Consider the following 22,385-nt stretch of genomic DNA (forward strand, 5'->3'; position numbering starts at 1 on the left):
CACGGGCCCAGCCGCTCCGCGGCATGTGGGATCCTCCCAGACCGGTGCACGAACCCGTGTCCCCTGCATCGGCAGGCGGACTCTTCAACCACTGCGCCACCAGGGAAGCCCGGGTTTCATGGTTTTTATTACCTGTCATTGACACATCTAGGAAGGCAGTACAATATTATTTAGGAGAGGATAGCTTGGAGAGGTAAGGGTTAAGGTGCACTTGAATTCTTTTATTTTGTTTTTTTATTAATAAAATAACAGCAGCAGTAATTGCTCACCGTGTATAAGTTGGGTCTATGAGGAGAATTAGGATGAGGAAGACACCATTTCTGCCCTTAAGGAGTCTGTTGAGGAGGGAGACTGACATAAGCAAAGAGTTGCCGTTGGTTGTAATGAATGTTGACCGTCTGTTAGGTAGGCGAGTCTCAGTAGATGGCGGGAGCCCTGAGGAGGCAGAATGCTTTATCTGATGGCACTTTGCGGAGTCGGAAGAGTTTCTCCAGTTCACAGGTGGCCACGGCACGTGCGGCGCAAGGGCTTTCCACATGGGGGTGTTCCTTAGTGCACGGGCCCGGAGGTGTGCAAGAGGGCTGTCCAGGTGTAGTGTGGTGAAGACTTGACAGGTGGCAGGCGTGTCACCTTAAGGCGAGTGTTGGTTGCTTGGATGTTGAACTTCTCGGGTTTGAACTCTTTAGAGCCCTTTTATAGCCCTCTCTCTTTGACCTTCAGGGCAGTTTATTGATAAGATTTCTGGTCAAAGAGTGAGACAGAAAGGAGAAATATCCCTAACGGTTCACATCCCTTTTGACATTTTACCATGACATTGGAAGTTCTGGTGGATGATTCTAGAATTAGAGCATGCTAGTACGGGAAGAGACTTACGGTAAGAGTTCATTTCTCAATCCCTCACTTTACATGTGAGGAGTCATGAGGCTCAGAGGAGTGAAGTTATCCAGTAGTAATCATCTCTGACGTTATAATTGAGCACTTACTATGTGCCAGCCACTGTTCTGTGTGTTTTGTATCTACTATGTTATTTAAGACTTAACAACCGTGCTCTGAGGTGGGTACTCCTATTATCCCAACTTTTCAGAGGAGGAAGCTGAAGTTCAGAGAATTTATGAGATCTGCCCAAGGTCACACAGTAAGTGGTGAGCCAGGCGGCCTTAACTCCAGAGTCTGTGTACTTGACCTTGCTCCACTGTACCAAAGCTTCTTAAGGTCCTAAGACTGGACAGTTGGAGAGTTAGGCTCCCTCTGCAGAGTGAGCACTTAAACTGTTAATTAGTTGGCAGTCTCTGAACCCTGTTTCCTGCAACTGAAACCTTTGTCAACCACAGTTTTGGGATATTTCTCTTTTTTATTTATACTAAGATTTAAAAATCCCAGATATGTTTTCATTTGGGTAGTTGCTTCCCTTATTTTAAACCTGAGAACTTGACGGAGGCGCTGCTAGGGGAGCTGGTCTGCTTATACCCTTTGTAGAGAAGAGGCAGGAGCAGGGCGACATGTGAAAAGTGGTGGTTATAAAAGCACTTTTTGAAACTTACAAAAACAAACAAGGAAGGGTTCTGGGTTAAAAGATGGCACATCTCGCATCTTTTAGGGTTGGGTTGAGCTCTTTGAAAAAGCCTTGTAAGAAACCTGAGGGGGCAGAAGCCTCATTACATCTTGAGGATTGAGGCTGATGACCTGCAAAGGCGATTTGTGAGAAAGGGTCTCTACCAGAGCAGGGTTTTAACCTGGGGGATCCTTTTTTTTTTTTCTTTATATTAAGTTTTTGTGGAACGGAAGCTTCCTAAGAATTTTTAGAAAAAAGTATTTCAAAGTTTGCATTCATTATGTGTTTTGCCAACTTGAGTACTTTTAGGAACAGTGCAGCAACCTCTACCCCTTCCCAGCTCCACCTTATCACGCCCACTTCTTTCTTCCATCCGTCGTGCTCTCTCTCCTAGTCTTTTGACGTTTCCTTTGCCCTGTAGTCCTCCCCACACCGCCCGCCCCTCAGCCTGCCAGAGACCCCTGACATTGCGCATTCATTGGTGTCTCTTGGTTCTGAGCAGCTGCAGACCTCCTTGCAGACCCCTTGTGAGGGGTAGTGATTATTTTGTTTGGTTTTCAGTTATCCTTTCCTTTTTGCCCCTTCTCCTGTTTTAGCTTTTATTTTGAAGCAATTTCAAATTTATAGGAAAGTTACAAGAATAGTACAGAGAAATCCCATATACCTTTTACTCTTATACATCAAATTTCAACATTTCGCTATTTATTTTATCTGTTAATCTACCCACCTCCCTATCTGCAGTGTATTTTCCCAGAATCATTTGAGAGTAGGTTGCATACATAGTGCCCCTTTACTCCTCAGTGTCTCTGCGCCCTGTGTATTTCCTAGGAACAAGGTTTTTCTTTTATATACCCCAGTGCAATCATCACCGTCCAGATGCTTAACTTTGAAGCAGTGCTTTAACCTACAGTCCATATTTTAATTTTGTCTCCTCTCCTGATAGCATCTGTATAGTAATCTTCTTTCCGTTGTTATAGTACCCTGTCTAGGCCTTATATGTTGTGTTTAGCTGCCTTGTCTTTTTCAGTATATAAGATTTGACTATATATGAGTCATGTTACCTTTTTTCCTTTGAATAATCACATTACAGTAAGAGTCAGTATATGCTTTCACTTCATTATGGTTCTGATAAAGTAGATCTTAAATAGGGCCACGTCTCTGAAAAGCACATTTACACCAGGGGGCTGTAGCCTGTGTATCTGCACAGCAGGCATTCTTTGTCCAGCGGTAGGTAAGTCAATTGCTAACATTCATCATATTTTAATGCATTTTCTTTAATGCCAGTTTAAAGTTGTTACTTTATAAAAATTAATAAAATACTTTGAAAGAGGCATGATGGCAACCATGGAGATTGCTGGAGAAATCAGTACCTTGTCTGTCTGTCTTTAGGTTCGGCTCTGACATGTCTGGAATTGTTTACCCATGCAAACCACACGTCAGATATCTTTAGAATGATTGTCTTTTTCAGGGCAGTATTATCTTCACTTGAAAGATGGGAAAACGCAGGCTTTGGGCACTGGCTAATTCACCCAGCATATTTCATGGCCAGTCAGAAGCCGGAGATGGATATGCATTCAGGTCTACCCAATGGCAAACTTTATGTATTTCCATTGTACTGCAGAGAGCAAATTGGATTCTGATTGCAAAATCTGATAGTCCGTAGTGGCTGCGTGCCACTCCACAGGGTGAAAGATGCTGAGGCTTACTGGACTTCGGGAAAATGAATGCTAGGATTGATAAGCAGTGCCTGTCATGCACATTAGTGGAGGAGTAGAGGGTATCCATGCCTCATAGTGACTATTCTGGTGTTATACCTCCATATAATGATGATGATGATAAAATCTATCCCTATTAAAAGGCTGTCGTGTCGAAACTTGACTATTATCTCTAATTCTCTAACAACTCTATAGTGATAGTGGTAGTATTCTTGGTATGTAGCTGAGTTAACTGAGATGCAGAGAAGTTAAGAGGTGAATTTTTTTTTTTTTTTTTTTGGGTGGTATGCGGGCCTCTCACTGTTGTGGCCTCTCCCGTTGCGGAGCACAGGCTCCGGACGCGCAGGCTCAGCGACCATGGCTCACGGGCCCAGCCTCTCCGTGGCATGTGGGATCTTCCCGGACCGGGGCACGAACCCGTGTCCCCTGCATCGGCAGGCGGACTCTCAACCACTGCGCCACCAGGGAAGCCCCAAGAGGTGAATTTTTTTAGCATCACACAGCTTTAAAAGTGGTAGGGTTGAAATTTGACTTATTCTCACAAAAGCTTCCTTTGTTGATTTAAATCTGTATTTATATGGGAAATATACCATATTATTTCCATTTCTTAAATAGGAGCCTGCTACTAGGTTGTCAGTAGTGATACATGGATATGAACAATATTGCGTACTTAGAGATATAAATTTTAGAAATTGTCAACACCATGATAATAGTTTTATAGTTGTTTTGGATGGTGAGAATAACAAATCTGAGGAAAACAAATATATTCAATTACTATTTTGATATTCCTTTTAGATCTAATTTACTCTTGAAACAAAAAAAATACGTATACACTTTGATTTGTTCATAAAATTACTATGTTTGCTAAATTACATTTAAAAGTATAGTTTAGGGCTTCCCTGGTGGCACAGTGGTTGGGAGTTGCCTGCCAATGCAGGGGACACGGGTTCGAGCCCTGGTCCGGGAAGATTCCACATGCCGCGGAGCAACGAAGTCTGTGCGCCACAAGTACTGAGCCTGCACGCTAGAGCCCGCGAGCCACAACTACTGAGCCTGTGAGCCACAACTACTGAAGCCCATGCGCCTAGAGCCCATGCTCCGCAACAAGAGAAGCCACCGCAATGAGAAGCCCGCACACCTCAACGAAGAGTAGCCCTCGCTCGCCGCAACTAGAGAAAGCCTGCGCGCAGCAACGAAGACCCAACAGCCCCCCCCCCCCCCCCAAAAAAAGTGTAGTTTAGTCAGACAGTAATTTACTCATTGAATTGACTTACAAGTTGCTGAGCTTGGGGGATTAGGCAAATAATAGGTTTTGCCAATTTATAAAAATCAGGTAAAAACCAGGAAACCAAAACAGCCTTATATTCTGTTGTACCTAGACGATAGCTACAAATGGGTTTAATATTTGTCTTCTTCACTTCCTGTTCCTTTTCCTGCGGGACAATCTAGTTGGGGATATTTATCAAGTAGTCACAAATATTCTTACAGACTCTGATGAGTGCTATGAAGGAAAAGCACAGTGGTTTTGGAGAGGATCCTGCCTCGGTCTGGAGCTCAGGGAGGGTTTCTCTGAGGACAGGGCTGTAGCGCTGAGTTCTGCAGGAGAGCAGAGCTCCTTCTTCGTGGCGGGAACAGTGTCGTTGAAGGCCCAGTGGTGGGAAGGTGTGTGGATCTTCTAGAGGCCCACAGAGGCCAGTATGGTTGGAGGGGGAGATTTCCTGTTGGCCTCAATGACGTGTCCAGCTGACCAGACTTGGTGAGTGGTTGGCTGTGGTGGAGAGGAGAGAGGGGAGTCAGGAGCACCCCTGGACCCTGTTTTGTACATCTGGATGGGGGTGTCTTTCACTGAGATCACAAACAGAAGGGGAGGATCCTGGGTATCCAGGCAGGAATGTTGGGTGGCAGTTGGAAATAGAACTCTGAAGCTGAGAGAAACCATCCAAGGGTGACACCTTTGGGGGGCACAGACATGAGGAGGTACTGGAAGCTGTGGCTTACGTGAACTTGGGAAAAGTGAAGCTTTGTCTGCAGTGATGCATGATTCTTTGCCTGTGGTACCCCTTGGCCATCAGAGGCCTCCAGTCTGATAGAGCCCTGCTGTTTAACCAGCATTGCGGTGTTGCGGAAGCCATTGCTCTTTCTGTTCAGCAAATGTTAATCATGCCAGGCATTCTACTGAGTGCTCGGTGTGCAAAGATGAATCAGGCAAAATGTCCACCTTTAATTAACAGTATGCGGGTGAGACAAGAAAGTAAATGGATTAAATTATTGAGTGATTGTTTGCTCTGACTTCAACTTGCTAATTTGTTGAGAGGAAAAGAAAAAAGATTTCGGAACCTCCCACTGTGTGATAAATCCTGTGGTACCTCATTTAATCAGTCCCCCAGCAACACCAGAGGTGAACACAACTGTGCTGTATTAAGTGTGAACCGAATTTTACGTAGCTAATAAGTAGTATAGGCAGGATTCACACCCAGGTTTGTCTGAGTCTAAGCCACCTCCCTTTCCGTTGTACCTTTTTGTCTCAAGTTCTAAGTGTTTTTCTAAACTTTGGACTATCTATTTTATATATTAGGAAAGATGGAGGAATTTGAAGTGGGCAGGAGGTTGTCATCCAGAGGTAGGTACGGACTTGGGCGTGCGTCATGAGCGTAATGAGTGAATCGGAAGAGTGCTGTGGATGAGTGGAGTGGAAAGGCTTTTCCTAAGGTTTCTGATGAAGACCTTCCTCCAAGAGCTCTGATGCCTGGATTTATGTCAGGCCTTATGAATGGCACTAGTAGTTAGCCAAGGCTCTGTCCTCTCCCTTGACCTCTTCAGTATTTTTATCAGTGCCGTGGAGGGAGGTATGAATGAAATGGCATGCTGATTTAATTGGTGGTTGACGTCAAGATAGGAAACGCAGTTAGTATGTTAGATGTCAGGCCAGAATAGTGACCAGAAACAAGCAAAATGAAAATAAGCAGAGATAAAAATTTTTGCCACTTGAGTCAACTAACCAGCTGTATAATAGGAGATGGGGGAGGTAGGGTTCCGTCACAGCTGATGGGACGGATCAAGGGCGTGATGAGTCTGTCAAATAATACAGGTACCTGAGGCCAGATTTGTACTAATGTAGGATTTGTCCTAATGTAGGAGAAGAAGCAAAGTCCTCCCCATGATATGTTTTGTGTTAAGAGGACTAAGAACTGGCATATTTTGCTCAGAAAAGGGAAATAGATATAGCTATCTTCAAATATTCTGCGAAATGATCAAAGTAACAAAACCAATGGGTGTAAATTACAAGGAACAGATTTTTGTTATATAGAAGGAAGAAATTCATAACATTCGTGGTTGCAGACACTTTTAGGGGATTCATACGTACATCATGTATGGACCAATGAGGTTCTTTTCAGTTCTTAGATTCTGTGTTTCATTGATAAATCCTTTATCAGGGTGCCTTAAGAATTGTGTGATCAAATGATAATGTATTAAAGTGCTTTGGAAATGCATGGTAGATGTTGGTCATTATATGATTATGCAGGTCAGGAGGGTCTTTGGATGGGTTTCCAGAGGATATTATACGAACCTCTGACACTATATGCTAGATTTGAGATGTATATACATCCTGGATGTATTTTTTTTTAAAAAAGAGTGTCCCTAAGAGTTAAGAATCACAGCTTCTGATTGTTACTTTTTATGGGTAGTTGATGGAAATTAGTTTATATACATAGGTAACAACCTATTAATATTTTATTTCTAATCTTAATAATTCTGAAAAGTAAAAATCCAGTGATATTTTAGATTTTTAGATTAGAGATAAAATTTAAAATGTGGTTAGGAAAAAATACTGTGCCTTCTACTCCTGTTTTGTTTAATGATATATATGTGAAAAACAAACTTCTTTATTTAAAACTGTAAATCAAAACATGTTTATTTCAGAGAAAAACTGCTCAAATAAAAGTTGTCTATAATCCCACCTTTACAAAAAAAATTGTTATCATCCCCTTGCCCCCTTCCTTCAGATTTCGTTTTGTGGCTCCACAAATATGTATGTTCCCTGTACCTTGCCTTAAGGAAACCAAACGAAAACCAAAAATATTGACAATGGTCGTCTTTCCAAGTCAGTATATGAGTATTTCGGTTCCTCCCTGCCCCTCCTCTCACGTTGTGAATGGCATCATGGTTAGGGGGCATCAGTAATTTGATGGTTCTTAGAGTCAAGAACAAAACAGCCTTTCCTGCCTTGTCTGATGTCTTAGGATTCCAGTTCTTGATCCTTCCTGTACCGTTGTAGAATGTGGCAAATATTCCTGACTGACCAGAGGAGAACCTACAGTGTATAGATAACCAAAGTTGAAGTTTCAGTGTTGTAGTTCGAGTCTTAATTAAACAGGCACTATTTTGCCATTAATAGAAGTAAAAAAAAAAAAAAGTGGTTTTAGATGCTGGGTTGCATTTTTTTTCTACCTGATTCTCATGATCGTACACAGAGGCGTGATACAGCGGAAGGAAATGTGGACCTGAGTCAGGAGACCTGCACTAGTACTGCAGCCCTGGGCCAGTCCCCGCAGCTCCAAGCCTCCATTACGTCATCTTCGGTAATTGGATTCTGTGGTAGTAGTGACAGTGGTAACTGAGAATCTTGGTATTTTCTGGCTTGAAGGGAATATGAATGAAGTGAGGGGAGAATATTTAGTGCCCCGTGCCTGTTTTTGACTTAAACTGATTTTTTTTTTTGCCGTACGCGGGCCTCTCACTGTTGTGGTCTCTCCCGTTGCGGAGCACAGGCTCCGGACGCGCAGGCTCAGCGGCCATGGCTCACGGGCCCAGCCACTCCGCGGCATGTGGGATCTTCCCGGACCGGGGCAAGAACCCGTGTCGCCTCCATCGGCAGGCGGACTCTCAACCACTGCGCCACCAGGGAAGACCACTTAAACTGATTTTAATGCCATTAGGAGAAGAATTTGACTACTAATGTTGCATTATATATTATCATTGACTTTACGTGCATCTTCTGCATGTGTGTACAGAAATTGCTTAGTGAGTTTTACTTTTTATTTTCGAGAACACTTTATGTGATCAGTCCTCATTCCCAGGCAGTTATGAGGCACCATGATCCTCCTAAGTCATTTGTGCTGTATGCTGAGTGAGACATAAAAAAGTACAAAGCATGGACATTGCCATTTTAGTCTCCTTGGGAGTTAAGAAGTAACACATAAAAATGAAAAAAACGGTACATGAGTTAAATATCAATAGAAGGCAACCCAGAAGTCGGTTACAGCCTGCATAGGAGAGATTCTAGCAGGTCCCACAGATAGTGTTACTGGGGTGTGGTCCTTGATCCGGGGCTTGAGTGAGCTTCGGTTTAGACAGGCAAAGAGCAGAGCAGCAGCATCCTCCTGCTTGTGTGTGCTGTGAGTGAGGGTGTAGGTGCGGGGACGGAGGCGGCCGAATGTGGGGCAGCTGTGTCCCGCCCACCCCCATCCCCCAGCAAGCCATGGTAGTGTTCGCAGGATGCCTGGGAAAAAACAGGCATTTTATAGTTATATTTAGACATCATCACAGAAAAGTCAACATAGATTGCCTCGCGATATGACAGCCACTACTTACAGGTCACTCTGGCTGGCCCTGATCGCTATCAACTGAGTTTTCACACAGCTGTAATTCATGCACATCACTCTTAAACATTTGACATTGTTTTAGATGTACTTTTCCATGTCCCTGTCCATTCCACTATGCTGATATATTATGGCTCATTCTCATATTCTACAATCGTTGAATAGTTGGGTTGTTTCAGTTTTATTCTTTGAACAACTAGTCGCTCTGAGATCCTTTTAGTTCTCACTAATTCAATTTTCATTATAATTATGAGGCAGGTATTTCTCGCATTTAGTGAGTGAGAAAACTAAGAAATAGGCACCAATATTCAGAGTCACACAGTGGTATTAACTGTTGGGATAAGGGTGTGGACCCTCTCTGAGTCCAAAGTCCATGCTTTCCCCACAGGACAGACCATGCTTTCTCCCCTCAGTATTAGAAATCATGTAGCTGCAGACAAATTTGGATAAATAGCACCCCTGCCCCATTCAAGAGGGTATTATAGTTGGAACAAGGTAATAATTTTTGAAGCTTTTGTTTAAAGCTTCTTGTCATAGTGGGCTTCCCTGGCGGCGCAGTGGTTAAGAATCCGCCCGCCAATGCAGGGGACACGGGTTCAATCCCTAGTCTGGGAAGATCCCACATGCCACGGAGCAACTAAGCCCATGTGCCACAACTACTGAGCCTGTGCTCTAGAACCTGTGAGCCACAGCCACTGAGCCCACGTGTCACAACTGGTGAAGCCGACGCGCCTAGAGCCCGCGCTCTGCAACAAGAGAAGCCACCGCAATGAGAAGCCTGCACACTGCAACGAAGAGTAGCCCCCGCTCGCCACAACTAGAGAAAGCACGCGTGCAGCAGTGAAGACCCAACAGAGACAAAAAATAAATAAAATAATAATAATAAAAAAAGTTTCTTGTCATATTATCCTTCAGAAAGAGTTTACCACTGCTTTATACATACTAGTTCAAATACTCGTTGACTCACATTGGGTTTTATTATTTTTGTCATTTCATACGTAATGGAATATTACTTCAAAAGTTTTCTTTGGTTGCTGGTAAGACAGAACATTTTCCCAAATAATGATTCAAAGGGGGAGAGTTTTTCTTTCCTTGAGCTCTTGTTTAATCCAGATATATAGATATGATTATAGATCAAGAAGATGTGATAGTTCTTCTTTCTGTGGGTTTTTCAATGTCTTTTTTCAATTTGTGGTTTAAGGAATTTGGCTGAAAAAATTGTGAAATATTATATTCATAAAGAAACTACTAATAAGATATCCCCTTAACTTGATATTTAGGCGTGAATACGGTTACGTAGATATCTTTATTATAAATACTTGTGTATGTATACTCTGAAAGAGGGATAATGAGGGAATATCTAAGTATAAAAAGCATCTGAAGGATGCTATAATATCTGAATATATATCTGAAGGATGCTAAAAATATATAGGGACTTGTTCTTTAACTTGGATAATCTTTAAAGGGTAGGTGGATTTCCAGGCCAGCCTCTGAAACCCTATTTAACCTATAATACAGCCTAACTGTGCTACCTAATATGTCTAGAATCTATATTCAAATATATATTTAAAAAATTTACTTCGTACTCCTTCTTATTTAGTAGTCCCAGGGATGGGAAACCTTCTGAGACTTTGGAGGATGTAGGCAGCAGCGGCAGCTTGCCAGAAGGAGATCCAGGAAACGGGGTGTGTGTGTGTGTGTGTGTGTGTGTGTGTGTGTGTGTGTGTGTGTGTGTGAGAGAGAGAGAGAGGGAGAGAGAGAGGGAGGGAGGGAGGGAGAGGGGGAGGGAGAGGGGGAGGGAGAGAGAGTTATAACTCATACATACATAACTACATTTTTTTTTTTTTTGTGGTACACGGCCCTCACACTGTTGTGGCCTCTCCTGTTGCGGAGCACAGGCTCCGGACGCGCAGGCTCAGTGGCCATGGCTCACGGGCCCAGCCGCTCCGCGGCATGTGGTATCTTCCCGGACCGGGGCACGAACCCACGTCCCCTGCATCGGTAGGCGGACTCTCAACCACTGTGCCACCAGGGAACCCCCATAACTACATACTTAAATACATACATATCTAAAAACTTACTTGAATAAGGAAGAGTTACAAGAAAGTCTTATCAAGTAATAAAATTCATTAGAAGCTGAGTAACTAAACATAGGCTAGTTATGTTAAGACTTCTTTGGAAATGGGCTGGACACACTGTGACTCTAAAAGCACTTGTCTTATTTTATGGAATTGAAGTCCAAATTGCAGCAGTTGTGGAATGGTAACTAGAAGGGAAAAATGTGCTTGGAATAACATATTTAGAGAAATATTTGAGGACTATTCTTAATGTGGTGGTCTCTGATATAAATTATATGTGAGAATTGAAAATGGTGATACTGGAGAATCAATAGAAGGGTAGATGATAAAAATACAAAGTTGTTTTGGGTTAGATGTGACTATGAGAAGTGAATTGATTTTTGGGAAAGTCTTAGATTTGATCTGGGTTTTGTTTTCTTTAAGGAGAGAGTTGTAAAAAGCAGGGGTTGAGATCCTGCAGTGGTACATATTTAGTGTTAAAAATAGCAAGAGTACACAGTGGGATGAATTTGGATTGTGGTTGATTATTTAATAATAGGCCATAAGGAGAGAAGGTTAAAATTAAATAATTTGCACTGTGTAAGTATCTTGTTTTCATATCTGAATCTCACTGAAAGGCATTTGATGCATTTTGAGAGGTAGAGATAATCTGTGTATTTCATGCTTTCGATTTTCAGAAATCTCAGGGTTAAGCTAACATTTTGACATGGGTGCAAATTAACTGAATTTTAAGTAGGGCTGTGAGAGTTTATGGCAGTGATGAGAAAGATATTACAAAACAGTTTCAGTCACTGATAAGGTGAATTTGCTGCACTGTTATCTATAGCATTAAAATATAGACATTCCAATCATTCTCCCATTTTAAATTTCTGCTTTAATTAAGCCAGTTTGGGTCGTGCACTATTTAAAGTCAAGTAAGCAGACCTTTCCTATGCCCCGGCTAATTCAGATTGAATGTGAAGATAGGGCTGCCTCGGGCCCCATATTGGAAATTTAGCCTGAAATCTGATTTACTCTCTGTGGACCATTCATTCACTCTGCGGATTCTAGCATCACCAGCTCAGCCTTGGTTTTCACACTTTCATAGAAAGTTTTATTTTATCTTTTGAAAGAAAGTGTGGAAAATCATTACATTTTGCTTTTCTTAGGCATAAATTCTAATTTAAATCATTCTGAGAAAACTTAATTTAGTTTTCAATTTCAGTTTCATTACATGAGGCCACCATGTATGTTTGTATGTTGATTGTGAAGTCAGCGCAGCGTGTGTAACATCAGTATATTGTTTGAGCAATTTCTGTCACAGTAAGTAAACGTTTTTCTTGGCTGGTGAAAGTAGCACAGTTGAAATTCCATGAAATTGTGAATTTTGAGCGGAGCTGTTTGGCCTACACATATCTTCATTCAGGTGAGATCAGTTCCTGGCAAATTCCTATGAACCCCTCAGGACTAAGCTCAGGTATTTCTATAGGTGGGCTTTGTGAGAACTCAGACCCACTGGCGTGCTCTCTCCTCACGGCCCCTTCAGGATGTCTGCTGGGCTGCACTGTCATCTTTGTTCAGCCTGTTCACCTCTCCAGGACAGCCACCGACACTTGTCCACTTTTTGCTTCCAGTGTCCTGCGTAGTGCACACGGTAGATGCTTAGTAAATGTGTGATGAGTGGGTTACTCAAGTCATTGAAATGAGCACCAGGGTACCCCTAAGAAGGAGGGAGGGCAGAGACTGCGGGCAGCCTTGGGGGATGTGTAGGACTGGGGCTTCTTTTTTTTTTTTTTTTTACATCTTTATTGGAGTATAATTGCTTGATTGGGGCTTCTTGTAGCTTTCCCGCCTTGGGTTTGGGGTCTACACTCCTGGCTCCCCCTCACCTCCTATTCATGCCCAGCTCCCGGTCTTCCAGGAGCTGCCCTCACCTCTGCAACGAGACTGCCCTCGCCCAGCTCAGCAGTTACCTCCCAGTCACGAGGCATAGCCAGAGCTTCAGCCCTCACCTGTCGGACTCCTGGGCTGCAGTTGGCATGTTGCGACACCTGCTCCCTTCTCCTCCATAGCACTGTGCTCTCTACAACCTCTAACTACATTTTCTGACCATTCTTTTGGCCTAGTTGTGGCCTCCTTTTCCCTTCTACCTTCTGTTCTCTTTTCATATATTCTTCCTGGGTAGAGTCCTTCAGTTTTATGTGCTTCATATTAATGAATTCATCCAGTATTTACTGAGGAGTTACTGTGTGCCAGGTGCACCGTTTGACTTGTGTCCTGGAGATATAACGTGAGTGAGTAAAACAGGAGTCGCCGCCTCCAGGAGCATGTATTCTCTGTATGCTGACTTCCCTATTTATGATTCTGGGTCAGACCTTCCTCCCCAAGTTGGCTCTTCCTTCTGGATATTTTCACCTGGATTTCCTTACAGGAACCTCAGTTTTAATATGCAGAATACTAAAGGCTCCCGCCCCCTGGGGAGGGTTGATCTGCTTCTACTACTGCATGCTGTCTCACCTGGTGTCTTATCTGTTAAGCCACCCTTGACACCTGTCTTCCATCACTCACAAGTCGTGCTGTGTTGCCATTCTCTTACTTGAATCTGGGCTTGCTTTTGCCCAGCGCTGCTACCAGCCCAGGACCTCAGCTCCCCTGCCTCTGTGGCAGCCCACCCTGGCTCCGGGCAGCTGGCAAGAGAGTGGTCCTTGCGGAAGGCGGATCTGACTCTATAGTTCTGTTAAAAGCACCCGGTGGTTTATCCCCAAGGTACAGTCTGAAGCCTTTAAAATGGCACGTGAGGCTCACCCATCTACTGGCTTCTGCCTGCTCCAGCTGCCGCTTGGCTTCTTGGATCTAAACTGCTTATGTTTCCTCACACACGCCAGGCAGCTCAGCTCCCTCGAGCCTGTGCTTTATGCCGTTTCTTCTGCTCCGTGGTACTCTGTGCCCTGGCCCTCCCCACCTTGAACGTGGCTTCTTCCATTTACCCTGCTAATCTTCAAGCCTTCCTGAGAGTCCCCGTGTACTCAGTGTGAACATAGAGTCTGGCACACAGTAGGCATCAGTATATGGTTTTGGAAGGAAGGAAGGAGGGATCTGTAGGCCTTTGTAGCACCGCGGTGAGGGACTTCCGCCACCACCGCTTTGCTCCTTTGAAGCACCCAGGGCATGAAAGCGCAGACTGAGGCTCCAGTTCGGCTCTCCTGAATGGCCTTGGCCCTGAGGCCCATGGGCTGACTCACCAAGCCAAAAATAAAACTCAAAGTCTAGTTTTGAACTGGTTATGTTTGGTGAGACGCTTACTTGCATGGAGAAGGTGGCTTGTGACTCACAGTCTGGGTGCTTATTCATGTGCACTAGTGATCTTTGAAAATTTTTACCCTAGACATTCTGTGTTATCTGAAATCTATCCTTTCACTTTCTAATGAGCACTCAGATGCATTAATGTTTGATCAGGACTTGCAGACTCAGGTCTAAAATAAAGTAATTGTTCTAAGAATACTTTGAAGTCAGAAAGGGTTCCTAACCACTCGCTGTGCTTTGCCTTTGTTACTAGTAAGCTAAAAGGAGCTGGGTGAGATTAACTCATGCCCGTTTCCTGTATGCATAGTAGAATTTTAGATGAACGCGAAATCTTTCCTTATATTGTTTGCTCCAGATCCCTCTTAATTATTAAAGCCTTACTAAAAGTAAAAAATTAAATGTCTTATATCCACCTAGGTTTTTTTCTTAATGTTTTTCTGGGTTTTATTTGTCAGGTCATCGTTTTTAATATTTTCAAAAGAAAGGATAGTTGCGTTTATAATGTATACGTTAGCATAGCAAACTTTCTGCCTTTGTAATAATGACTTAATAAGCCTACTTCTTCGTGTATTTCTTCACAGGGCAGCCCAATGGATCCCATGGTGATGAAGAGACCTCAGCTGTATGGGATGGGCAGTAACCCTCATTCTCAGCCACAGCAGAGCAGCCCTTACCCGGCAGGTTCCTACGGCCCCCCAGGCCCACAGCGGTATCCGATTGGCATTCAAGGTCGGACCCCAGGGGCCATGGGAGGAATGCAGTACCCACAGCAGCAGGTTTGTGCTAGTTTTTACTCCACTTCCCCGCACAGTTGGTCCTAGTTTTGTCTTTGTCTTTTACTGTCTACCGAAGATTAGTTTTGAGAGTATTGGGGGGGGGCATTTCACTGATTTTTCTCTACTTTTTAAAAGATTTCATAGTTTCTTGAAATAATCACAGGTACAATGTTTCCCACCCTCTCTTTTAAAGAAAGAAAAGTGACCTTCTTAGAGCAAAGTGGACAGAATTCCTGTTTGGTAGAAAGCCTGTGTTACCAGCTATATTTGAAAGATTGACTGTGTCCTCATTTTGCAGCAAATTATATAGATCTAAGCCCCAAAGTGAACTTGGCTTTCTAATATTTCTGATGTCAGACAGTGTCAAATTTTGAGCTGTGAATAAACTTCTTAGGGTGAAGTTTTAAGTTATTTAAAGGTCCTTCTCATAAAGATGGCATCAGCTTAAAAGTTTTTTTAGTCTCCCCAGAAGTTATTTTGCTTTTATTTCTTGACGTATTTCTTCTGTATCTTTTGAAAAAAAAGATTTCTGTATTTCTTATAAGAGAATTTGATGTGTATCAATTTTCGTAGGTTTGAATGGGTTTTGTGTTTTTACATAAACAAAAAAGAGTTTTTCTTCTTTTAAAAAAAATATTCTTCTCCTTTTTCTCTAGAATCAAATAGTTGAAGTTACCTTAAATGACCATCTACCTTCTGGCAGTAGTAAGCCTACAGTCTCTTGGATACTGGAGAGTATATCCTTGTAATGTTGCCATGAGGAGAGTCAGACTTGTTTTAGGGTATTTCGTTTCTAGGAGCACCAGAAAGGCTGATTTATAAATTCCCGCACCATGCCTTTAACCTGGTGGTGCATCGGGTTGATGCCCTGCTTGTTTTCCTGCCTCCAGATAGGTTATTCCACAGTGTTGCCAAGCAACCCGTTCCAGAGTTTCACAGTACTTCCTCTCAGGAAATTCTTCCCCATGTTTGACCAAAAATCACTGTGGAAAAAAGGTTGGATAGAACTTTTGTTCTCTCTGAAGTGAATGTGGAGAATGATATATTTTATATGCTCCATAGCTGTGTCCTAAAAGTTCACAGATAAATGACACTTCAGCCCTGTCTTTTTAGAGACCGAAAATTGTCTTTCCTCTTTATCTTAATTTGTCCTTTGGCGATATTTTTATGTTAAGGCAGTTGTAAGGAAAGATAGAAGCAGCTCAGCCTTTGAATCCCAGCTATTGATTCTTTAAATGGCCTTCGTTATTGTCAGAAGTTCTCACCCCTTGTTTATTAAAGATTGGCCACTCAGAATTTTAGCAGTCAGTTGCATACTTAATTGTATTGTAATTTGATTCAACATTACTCCTTTCTTCCAGTAATACTTTGCTGCCTAGAGTAAAATTCTTTAGTTGAGGCTGCTAGTTATGAGAGGGAGTTAATTTGTAAATGATTGAAAAGTAAGATGAGAGTTGTGATTTTTTTTTTCCTCTCTCTTTCTCTCTTCCTTTTATTTTATTTTACTTATTTTTACGTTTTAAAGCTAATTTTCCCTTAGTTGAGGGGAAGAAGGCCCAGGCAGCCAGCCGAATAGAGTCCTGATTCTGCTCTACAGCTGATTTCTTTGGGGCTCTGACAGTTCTGTATGATACTCTGGCCACAGGAAGAGAGTAGAGACAGAAGGGCAGTGAGAAATAGCAGGACGGGTGGAGGGAAGTAGATGCCGCCACTCCCTGTTCCTGCACCTTCCTCTCCACCATGTTTTCCTGAAGGGAAATTCGAGAGTCATTTCAAAAGGAGCTGTTCATGGCAAGCTACCTTTTTCTCTGAATGAGTTAAAGTCTTATTCGAAGTTTAAGACGTTGGTTTATTTTGCAGTCCCAAAGTGGGAATCTAACAAATGGAGAGGTTGAAGAATGATCACCTAGGAATATTTTTTTCATTATTTTCTTCCCACATATGTAAGGCTAAAAGTAGAGGACATACACAGTTACATAGAATAACCTTAGTTTTCTTAGCTTTTCTGTTTTATTTCATCCTGGTGGATTTACATACTTTCAAAATCCAGTAACTCTCAGATTTATTTGAAGGGACAAATTGATAAAGGTTACCCACCAAGTATTTTAGCAAATTTTTAATTAAGATTTTAGATTAGGTATTTTACTACTAACCCAAAAAAATGCCTAATTCTGATTAAACACAGATCTTTCTGATAATGAAAGAAAAGTAGGGTATCTGGTAAGAAATGGAATGCCCTGGCTGTCACACTTCCATATTGAGTTAATCATAATCGGACGTTCTAAATAATCTTTATTGCTTTTTTACTTTTTCATTTAGTTATAATATGACCTTGAAGTATTGTTTTTTTGTTTTGAAACCTAAAAGGCTAAAAAGAACTGCTAATGCATTTCTGAATGTGTGTAACATTTTAAAGGGGACACACAGCATAGTACCAAGTTCATGTGATCAGTTAGGTGTAGGCTAATTAATAGCTTTGGAAAGGAAAAGAAATAATGTGGGTTTTGGTAAAGGTTATTAGAACACGTTTATTTTTTTAGCTTTAGTCTGTGTCCTTTGGTGAGGAATTTTCGGTGAGTTGCTTTATTTGCGAATTTTGGATAATTATAAACTTGGTCCACAAACAAGGTCCTGGCACAGTGATTGGCTGCCAGTCCTATCCGTCTTCTCTTAGTGCTGATATAATTGGCTAAGCATTGTTGTGGTCACGGCTGGTAATGTTCTTCAGGGAAAAAACTGGAAGATAATGATGACATTGAGTTTTTATTGAGTGGACATCACCACCTAGGCATGACTTTACTTTGGACGGCCTCCAAAGCTTTCTGTGCTTGGTTTGTGAACCTCTAATGAGCTGAATCCAGTTCATTTAATATTGCTCATATATTTCTGCAAAGGATTAAAATGTAGGAATTCAAGTTTGTATGTTGAGTTGCCCACTTACTAGCTGAGTGGTAAGTTGTCTTTGGCTCAGGGGTCACAGTTTGATTCCTGGCTGGCGTTCTACTCCTGTGACAGGAATTTTAAATGAGTATTCTGTTAGAAAGAACCACAGTGCTTATATGAAATTTAACATGCATAGTATCACTGCTTACTTTTTGTCTCGGAGAGCTAGGGGGAACTGGCCACTGAGTGTTGGATTTTAGTATTAACCTGGGGATTCTTGATTTGTATGGTGACAATTTTATTTTTGAACTGTACTCATGACTGGGTCTTCGAAGCATGATGTGATAATAGTACATCGTTTTGGTATTTATTAACTGGAACTAGACTTGTGGTCTTTCACTTGCTGATTCTCTCACATCATCAGACAAATACATGGTAAACAGATTAGTTTTGCACCGTGTCCTAAAAACTAGTCTCCTTGGGTTTTTATTGAGCTGAGAGGGGAAATGAATTTTCTGTGCCTCTGTGGAGAATGTTCTGCCTCTAGGCTCCTGGAATTCAAATCTGGGGATGGTTAACAGAAGTACACTGGTTGATTTCATCTAATACGGAGCTACACAGAGGATGTATAATCTTTAAGGTTACTAGAATCTAACTCTGAGTTTTTTAGATTTTGTTTTTTTAAACTTAGACACCAATGTATCCTTTGCTTGATCGGGGATGTGGGTGAGCAAATGTTTTATTTCATTTTTCTTGTCCTTTGTGATCATAAATGTATACATAGGCCTATGCTGACTTGCTTTAAAAAAGATTTGTCATATAAAAGAAATAACACCGAGAAGAAATAGGTTACAGAAGCGAAGTTATATTTATTTGTGTCAAGCTGATTTCAATTATGTGGTCTGAGATTTTTCTCGAGTTATCAAGTGTTATTGGACTGGTATTTTAACTCTCCATATCTTGTTGCAGATGTTTGTATAACCTGATACCTGTTGGAATTATAAAACCAGGGAAGGAGAAAAAGGGCAAAGTGAGAGATGTATAAGTTCATGAGTGCTTCTGCAATGGGAAAACATGACTTTTTAGTTTTTAAACACATCTGTATTGCGAAGACCTTTACAACAAGAATATGGAATATAATTATTGCTTTGAAAGATATCGTGGCAAAATTAAATAGAACTTGTTATTTTTGTTAAGGTGACCCATCTGAACTTATCACTTTCAATCTGAATAACAACTGAATTAAACACCAAGGTTGTTTTGAAAAAGGCTTTAAAAATGAATAGGTGTTTTAATTTGTGCCTTTATCCTCTACACCCTTTGGATGTGTCTATTTTGCTGTGTGTTTTTTGAGTAGAATATTTATTTCAGAACATAAGCATTTTCTTTGGTACCATCTTAACAGCCAAAACACTTCTTCCAACGCACATATTTATTTTGGCAGCAGATGTTTCTAAAAGGAGACAAACATTACAATTGTTTGGCTAAAATAAATGTTTTCCTTGGGGTTATTAAGGAGCCAGGTGAATTCTAGGATTCCCACCTGTGTTACTTTATATTGTTAATCTATTCTGGAAAAAAAATTGCTTTTTAAAATACAGTTAAAATTATGTTTTAATATAGTTTTAACAATGTTTCTGAAAAGTAAGGAAGAATGGAGTGAGAAGGACTGGTTAAAAGAGTTTTTTTTGTTTTTTTTTTTTTTTGCGGTACGCGGGCCTCTCACTGCTGTGGCCCCTCCCGTTGCGGAGCACAGGCTCCGGACGCGCAGGCTCAGCAGCCATGGCTCACGGGCCCAGCCGCTCCGCGGCATGTGGGATCTTCCCAGACCGGGGCACGAACCCGTGTCGCCTCCATCGGCAGGCGGACTCTCAACCACTGCGCCACCAGGGAAGCCCTAAAAGAGTTTTTTGACATGAAATGTTTATTTAGACTTACTCTCTGAATCCTAAGTGTGAATTCAATAGTCAGGGCTTAATTTTAGTTTTCTCTAAAACAGAGCTGAGACTTCCTATTTAAGGAGCATAATAGGGTGTGATAGGATGAGAAAGGAAGGCTTGACGTAGTGAAATAAAGGAAGGCTTAACATAATGGAGAGGAATGGGTGCCTAGTGTCTGTTTTACCTTCAGAGTCTTAATTTTTTGATAGTTTGTATCACTCAGAGACATCTACCTGTACTAAATAATATATTAAACATGTATTTTACATGTATATAGATATATACACATATAAACAAACAAATCAATAAGATGAAGGTAAACTTTTTGGCCAGTAAAATAGTGAATGCTTTGAGATTTCTTCTGCTGTGTTATTCACAGCATTTTTATATACGCATGTTCTGTTCTAAGAGAGTTGGAGCCAAGCTGCTTTGCCTGTATACCTGAAACGTTTGGAGTTTTTTTTAGCGGGTTGCAGATTGTATAAATAATGGCCTTTTGTTGGCCACATTTTGTCTTGATTTCCTCACTTGTTCTTCATCAGTGAATATGAAGGTATATAAGCTTTACACCTCACATTTCTGCTTCCAAGTAGATAGCAGATGCTACTGTCTTTGATGCCAAAGTTCCCTGTAGATGGAGTTTTGTACCAAGAAAATATTTTTGAAAAGATCTCTAGATATGGTAATTTTTAGTTGTGCTTTAAAATTTAAATTTCTGGACTATTTAACTGGTTTTATTTACTTCTTATATTGTAGTTGAATTTCAACATATTTTGAAGCATTCAGTGTGACATTCTTAACAGAGGTGTGTTAGAAGAGGTTAAATTTTAGGTTAAATATAAAGTTTTAAATCTTCAGCCTTTTTTCTTAAAAATGAGGGAAGACCAGGTTTTATACTTGAAAGTTTAATGAGAAAATGTGAAATGATTTCTCTTGTAGTTTGGAAAACTACTTTTTTAAAATAATTAATTAATTAATTTAATTTTTGGCTGCATTGGGTCTTCGTTGCTGAGTGCGGGCTTTCTCTAGTTGTGGCAAGCGGGGGCTACTCTTTGTTGTGGTGCGCGGGCTTCTCATTGCAGTGGCTTCTCTTGTTGCGGAGCATGGGCTCTAGGCATGCGGGCTTCAGTAGTTGTGGCACACGGGCTTCAGTAGCTGTGGCACGTGGGCTCTAGAGCGCAGGCTCAGTAATTGGGGCGCAGGGACTTACCTGCTCCGCGGCATGTGGGACCTTCCCAGACCAGGGCTCGAACCCGCATCCCCTGCATTGGCAGGCAGATTCTTAACCACTGCGCCACCAGGGAAGTCCTGGAAAGCTACTTTTATATTAGGAAGTTTATACTGATGTGTGTGTGTGTATATTTTTTATTATTATTTTTTAACCTGGACATTTACATTGTCCTAGAAATTTTAAAGGTTACATACAGTGTACAGTGCCTATTCTCTGCTGGTAGCTTATTCTGTTTTTTCATTTACATATGAGTTCTGTGTATTTTACATATCTAGACATTCAACCTAAAATATCTGTTAAGCTTTTCTATTATATTTTTATTTTTGAAATGTAAAACTCAAGTATACGTTTTAGGCAGCGTTATAATCACCTGGATATTTAAATACATTTGGTTTATTTGCTTTCATCAAAGAAACATTTAGTGTGATATTTATGTTAAAATTCAGTTAAAGCTAACAGTTGATAACAGTAAAATCAACCAACCACATTCCTTCACAGCTCCCTGAAAAGCAAACGGTAAAAACAAAAATACCAGAAGATAAATCGAAAGTTAAACTAAGTGGCTTAGCTTAGGCCAGTGGTTCTCCAACTTTGCCGAAGGTTAGACTCTCCTACAGAGCTTTGATACCTCCCAGATGGATGCCCATATCAATGGCATCTGAATGTAAAAGCTTCCCTCTTTCTAAGCTCCACAGGTGACTCCTGTGCAGCTAGGGTTAACAAGCAGGTGTCAGAGATAGACACAGAAGCAGCTTCCTGACCTGCAGGTGTACGCCCTGGGTGCTTGCTCTCCAGCCCTCCTCCAGTGAGTCAGAAACTCACCACTGCTTAAAGGGAAGAAATGTGGCCAGAACCAGGAGTTGGGACAGTTCAGTCCTTGTCGGTTAATGCTTAATCTATGTGCAATTCTGGAAAAATCTGTATCTCACTCTGCTCATCTGCTAAATGAGTTTGACTGTAAGATCTCCCAGCTTGGATTTTCCCTTTAAGATAATAGTAAGTTAATGTCTTTTTATTTTAGTTTTAGAGTTTAGAGTCTTGTCATTTCAAATACAGTCTGGTGAAATTTAAGGGTTAACGCTTGACAAGTTGTATTAGTACAGCTACTAACCCAAATTCTTTAAAATTCTTTCTAAAGGGGAAAGAGATTAACTCAAAGATTTAGCAAATTGTTGTAATCAGTACAATAAATTATCTTCTAACTTTTTTTTTCAATACATTCATTTATTTATTTTTGGCTGCGTTGGGTCTTCGTTGCTGAGCATGGGTTTTCTCTAGTTGCGGCGAGTGGGGGCTACTCTTCATGGTGGTGTGTGGGCTTCTCATTG

General features: G+C 41.4%; 1 protein-coding gene across 7 annotated transcripts in view; it reads left to right on the forward strand.

The window, feature by feature from the left end:
* The window catches only part of ARID1B (AT-rich interaction domain 1B), a 412,486-nt gene that overhangs the window by 35,615 nt on the left and 354,486 nt on the right, over window positions 1-22,385 (forward strand). For all 7 annotated transcript variants that reach the window (XM_079939553.1, XM_079939554.1, XM_079939557.1 and 4 more), the window contains exon 2: window positions 14,809-15,003. In XM_079939553.1, the coding sequence (XP_079795679.1) occupies window positions 14,809-15,003 (195 nt within the window). The remainder of the gene's footprint in view (window positions 1-14,808; window positions 15,004-22,385) is intronic.

This window comes from Stenella coeruleoalba (assembly GCF_951394435.1).
Source record: "Stenella coeruleoalba genome assembly, chromosome: 12".
Lineage (NCBI taxonomy): Eukaryota > Metazoa > Chordata > Mammalia > Artiodactyla > Delphinidae > Stenella > Stenella coeruleoalba.